Genomic DNA, 6,000 nt, shown 5'->3' with positions numbered 1-6,000 from the left:
ACGACAATTATTCTTGGATTTTAGATCCAGTTTGAGCATTCGTCCTCCTCCCGCTCCAACTGAGGGAGGCTATTCGTTGATATAATTGTATTTATATTTGGTAGTTATATTTTCCCTATTATAGGGATTTCTTGTATAGTATAAATATATACATTGTGATTAATGAGAAGGTAGGCAAATTCACTTTGTATTAATGGATATTATAAAATGGTATTAAATTCTTTTGGAATTAAAAAACTAATAATCCATTATCCATGGGTGATAGGATTTCAACTTGAAATACTCTCTCTCCCCACCTTACATGCTTCTGCTTTCACAACAACGTGCTGCTGCATTTTTCACTTTTCTTCTACATGGCTCCAAGTAAGAGACTCGTTATCGATTTCTTGGTTGAAGATTTTGTGGTTGTGCTTAGAACGCTTGATCCCATGATTATGGGCTCAGTCTGTTCATATCATCTTTTGCTTCTTTTGCTTGAAAAGGTTCCAAATCCTCAATTTTGTTTGAAAATTTATTTTTAATTAATGTTGAGTTTTTCTTGTATTTTCGGTTCAAAAAATTAAATATCCTTCTACTTTTTCTTCCTACTCATCCTCCTACCACTTTTAGAAGATAACAATTGTAATCAAAAGTTATTAATTATATTAAATATGACAAGTTAAGTGTGTAGTAAGATGGTAGAAGAAAAAGTAGGAGGATCGGTTCATGTTTGGAGTTAATTATACTTGAAGCACAGTGAGTCTCTAATTTACTGATGTACACAGCTCTGATATTTTTTTAGGGCTGTAAAATACTTCAATTGAGCTTACATGGAAGTTCACGAATGTATTTTAATTTTTCTGATAGCAGAAAATTATCGTATTTATAATAAAAAGTAAACTAATTAAAAGGAGAATTGACCTAAAATACAATATGAAAATTTAGGCTTAAAGTAAATTCAAGTACGTTGTAATTTGTGTATCTGTATGAGTTGCTCACAGTATCCTTGTGTAATGTGTAGTATAACACATGAGAATATGTGAATGCATATATGTTAATACAGTGCATAAAATACAATATGAAAATTTAGGCTTAACGTTATAAAACCTGTCTTTTATTCGGTTGGAAACATCAACCTTGTTAAAGTCAAATAATAAAAAAAATCTTTTTTGCTGCAAGTTAGTTTTGTAAGCCTTTAAAAATCAAAATCAAGTGTGTAGTTTTGTGTTGACTTCAAAGTCTTTGAATGAAAAATTGAGGCCCAAGACATCTGCATGTGCTGTGGGGACTACAGGAATATAATTTCATTGACTTCCAAGTCTTCTCTTCAAACCAACCAATAAGTTATAAAATTAGTGTTTTAAGCTTTAGTAGGGATAAATAAACGAAGGGAACATATTACAAAGATATTTACAAAAATAAAATATTAGTTCTTTTTTTTTTTTTAATAAAACAGTTCACAAGGTTCAATGCATTTAAATAAAATTTGGACAACTTTTAACCATGTTGAGCTATTTGATCCATTAGAAGTAAAGAGTGACCCAAATCAATTCATTTACTCATAAGTTGGTTGGAATTGTCACCTCTAAAATAGACTCCATATAATTGCATGAAGAAGTACTTAGAGGACCAAATGAGGATTAGTTTGTAAAATCTATTCTAACTATATTTTGTTATGACAATGTTGTGGTAAACCAAATCAAATGGAAGGTAAGATGCTATAATACACACATAAATGAAAATACTATGTTATTACTTGCATTTATCCCAAATTCTATATATGTTAGCTAAATAAAAAGGTCATAATTATCTCCTCAGTTGTGATGCTTTTCCCTGTTTTCTACATTGTTTTTTTTCTTGATTCACCCCTTTAATAGTTATGATTTTACGTTTTTTCTATAGGCCATCATGCACTTATTTTGATCGACAAAAAAAGAAAATAGCCTAGGACCACAAGAATATTGTGTTTTATTTTGTCATTAATGACTTTCAAGCCTTGCATGGAAATTAGTTGCTCTTCATTTATGGCTTTATATATCAACTATTTTTTCCTCCTAACAACGCATTACTTCCTCTTAACAACCCACCTTTCTACTTCAGCTCTTCTTTTCCAATCTCTAAATTAACAAACTGAGTTAAGGTTCATAATGGGGAATCCAAGGGGTTTAGGGCTCCATTTCATTTTCGTATGTGCTTTTCTGTTTGCAGGAGCTACATTTACAACTTGTTTGGGTGATGGAAATATGAGTGTGATTTGCTCTGAGCAAGAACGACTTGCTCTTTTCAAGTTCAAACAGAGTGTCAAAGATTTTTCTGGAATGTTGTCTTCGTGGGTTGGCAATGACTGTTGCCTGTGGGAAGGAGTCCACTGTGAAGATACAACTGTTGAGAGCCTTAATCTCAGAGGATGTTGGAGATATAAAGAGAGTGAGGATGACTGCTACTTAAGTGGTGATGAGGTGAACCCTTGTTTGGCAGAGTTGAGCCATCTCAAATCCTTGGACTTGAGTGGGAATGATTTTGAAGGAAGTCAGATCCCAAAGTTCTTTAGATCCTTGAAACAACTGACATACCTCAATCTCTCTCATGCTGGTTTTGAAGGTATTATTTCTCCTTATATTGGAAATCTTTCTAATTTAAAGGTTCTTGATCTCAGTTCAAATGGAGGTCTGAAGGCAGATGACATGGCATGGACCTCTGGCCTTTCGTCACTTGAGTATCTCGACTTGAGTGAAGTAGATCTTGGCAGAGCAAAAAACAGGGACATGGTGTTTTACATGATTCCTTCTTTAGAAGTGTTAAGTTTGTCATGGTGTAGTCTTTCCAATGCTGACTTTGGTCCTTTTCTTAACTCGAGTAGAATACTTCCCAACATCAAACACTTGGATCTTAGCGAAAATTCTTTCCAAGGTCCACTCCCTAACTTTTTTCAAAACCTTTCATCCCTAACATTCCTTGATCTTTCATACTTCGATCTTAGCTTGGCATGGAACTTTGCAAACTTGCTAAGCATGATCCCTTCTTTATCTGAGCTGCATTTGTCAGGTTGTGGGCTCGATAAGACACATCTATCTTCCCCTCATTTTAATTTCAGTAGACTTTCAAACATCCAACACTTGGTTCTTCGCGAAAATTCAATTGAAGGTGTATTTCCACCTGTTTTCACAAACATGAGCTCCCTAAGAGTCCTTGACCTCTCGGGAAACTTGTTGAATTTATCGGTCCCTGTTATGCCCAACCTTCTAGATCTTGATCTTTCGGATAACCGGTTTAAGCAGATTAGGGATGTTGGGATTTGGAGACACTGTCACCTAAAACAATTGCATGCATCGTTCAATCATTTTGAAATAACAATGATGGACTCACCAAAAAACTTATCAGAGTGCTCCCGATATGCTTTGGAATGGTTGGATTTATCGTTCGTGTTCAAATGTTACAATTCCAGAGCCACTTGGAAGACTGCCTAATTTAAGAGGGATAGATCTATCGAGCAGCGGATTGGTTGGCTCAATCCCCGAATCTTTAGGAAGATTAAGATATTTACAAGTTTTGAATCTATCATGCAACAAATTGACAGGCCAAATCCCTGAATCTCTTGGAAGATTAAGATATTTAGAAGTATTAGATCTCTCTGATAACAAGTTAACCGGTCAAATTCCTTCATTCCTTGGAAATCTTTCCAAACTTGACCTTTCTTCTAATCAATTGAATGGGACTATTCCAGCTGCAATTGGGAAACTTGCCAAACTCCATTCTCTAGATTTCTCTAATAATTCTTTACAAGGAGTAGTTTTTGAAGCCCATTTTGCCGACCTTTCAATGTTGAAGTACTTGGATGCTTCTTTTAACACCAAGTTGACATTCAATGTTTCAAGTGACTGGATGCCTCCATTTCAGTTGGTAACTCTTCGACTCCGTTCTTGTAATATCACAAACGGATTTCCACAGTAGCTTCGAAATCAAAGGAAACTTTATGAGTTAGTGTTGTCAAATGCTTCAATTTCAGGACCTCTGCCCACATGGATGCGGAAGATGCCCATCATTCCGCAGTTAGATCTCTCTCACAACCAACTCAACGGACCTTTAACAAACCTTCCTAATGGGGAAACTTATGGCTTGTTTGGTCCTTCTCCGGTATTATTTCTTGGAAATAACTTTTTCAATGACTTGATTCCAACATCATTATGCAGAAGGACAGATTTGGATTATCTCGATCTTTCCAAAAATAACTTAACAGGTAAAATTCCCAAGTGTCTTGAGAAGCTGGAAAGGCTGTATGCGATGATACTTAGCTCAAATCAATTTTCCGGTGTCATTCCGAGTTTTGTAGGTTTTGGTTCATTAACTCGGTTAAGGTTGAATGACAACAAGTTTACTGGTGAAATTCCTCAAGAACTGGGGAATTTACGATATCTAAATATCTTAGATCTTGGTGATAATAAACTGTCGGGAAATATACCCAAATGGGTAGGGGAAGAACTTACATATTTGGCAGTTTTGAGGTTACGCAAAAATAACTTCACGGGAAGAATTCCTCAGTCTTTGTGCAATGTTTCAAATCTTCAAATTTTGGATGTTGCACACAACAACTTAAAGGGACGCATCCCTCGTTGTCTTGGAGAGTTGATTGCCATGGTTAATAACAGCGGATCTGGACAAATGGGTAGCTTGTTCGACTATGATGAGATCAATGTTGATCAGGTCATGAAAGGTGTTGATCTTGAATATACAAGAACTTGGTATATGGTTTTCAACATGGACCTTTCAAGCAACCAACTTGTTGGAGAAATACCAAACGAGCTAACTGCACTTTCCATGTTGGTGGGGTTCAATTTGTCAAATAATCATCTCACTGGGCATATTCCTAAAAGCATTGGAAACATGACAAATTTATTTTCTCTCGATTTATCTGGAAACGAGTTGACAGGGGTGATCCCTCCGAGCATGGCAGATTTGACATTTTTGAGCCATTTGAATTTGTCACACAACAACTTGTCAGGACGAATTCCAACAGGAAGACAACTGCAGACCCTCACTGATCCATCGATATATGAAGGGAACAAAGATCTCTGTGGATCTCCATTGCCTAAGAATTGCTCAAATCCCAGAGAAGACCCAACAACAACAAGCAAGAAGAAACAAGAAGCAGTTGATGAGAAGACAAAGTTATGGTTGTTTTACGTGGACATAATTTGTGGTTTTGCAACAGGGTTTTGGGGTGTTATTGGGGTTCTGTTGTTCAAGAGGCAGTGGAGACAAAAGCTTTTCATGTTTGTTGAGAAAACCATGGACAAGATATATGTTGCATTTGTGGTGAGAGTTAACAAGATCAAGAGAGGAAGAGAGGTCGCATAGATCCTCTGGAATGCAAGTAATTCACCAGCATAAACTTAATCATAAGGGTGTATGTCACGATATGCTAAAACCTTGAGCTTGAAAGTCAAGGAGAAGGTTTAGAGAAGTTAATAGGACTTGAATCACATTTAATGCTTCAAAAAGTGAATTTATTATTTATTCATCATTGTATAAGTTAATATACTTCAGTTTTGGGGTGTGGCAAGTTGCCCATTAAACCTGCTATTTTTCTTCTTAAACACAGTGTTTTGTTAAGTTGAGTGATGAAGTAAAATAAAACAAGGTCTTATGACTTTCAACAGACTTCTTCTTGATAGCAAATACTTCTTTTAAGCCGTCATTTTCATTTTCAATTTCACAGCCCTCTTTCTGCAAAAACATTGGATAGATAACTGTATTTCTGCTTGCAATTTTAACAAACACCTTGTCAGCATCACAAAATCCAACTTCAATTCAATATGTTATATAACTTTTCTTTAACCAAAAGATTTTTTTCAAAGTCAAAACTCATTAATTGATCAATACACCTTTTAATTTCAACAAGCACTGAAACTTCAAATTGATAAGGAATAGATTGATCCTACTGTAGAAAAACGTAACAACTTGATCCTTCAGATAATAATGCCTAAATAATAAAATAACACTTACAAATTAAGATCTGATCAA

General features: G+C 35.4%; 2 protein-coding genes across 2 annotated transcripts; both read left to right on the top strand.

Annotated features, from left to right (window-relative positions):
• The first annotated feature begins 2,126 nt into the window (after nt 1–2,126).
• LOC111905910 (receptor-like protein EIX2) lies at nt 2,127–3,930 on the top strand. Its single transcript, XM_023901642.1, has 2 exons — nt 2,127–3,285; nt 3,557–3,930. The coding sequence occupies exons 1-2, from the start codon at nt 2,127–2,129 to the stop codon at nt 3,928–3,930; spliced, it is 1,533 nt and encodes a 510-aa protein (XP_023757410.1).
• Nucleotides 3,931–4,011: 81 nt separating this feature from the next.
• LOC111905911 (receptor-like protein EIX2) lies at nt 4,012–5,334 on the top strand. The gene has a single exon (XM_023901644.1). The coding sequence runs from the start codon at nt 4,012–4,014 to the stop codon at nt 5,332–5,334; it is 1,323 nt and encodes a 440-aa protein (XP_023757412.1).
• The last annotated feature ends 666 nt before the right edge of the window (nt 5,335–6,000 follow it).

Source organism: Lactuca sativa, chromosome 8 (assembly GCF_002870075.4).
Source record: "Lactuca sativa cultivar Salinas chromosome 8, Lsat_Salinas_v11, whole genome shotgun sequence".
NCBI classification, from domain to species: domain Eukaryota; kingdom Viridiplantae; phylum Streptophyta; class Magnoliopsida; order Asterales; family Asteraceae; genus Lactuca; species Lactuca sativa.
This window is presented reverse-complemented; position numbering and strand designations above follow the sequence as displayed.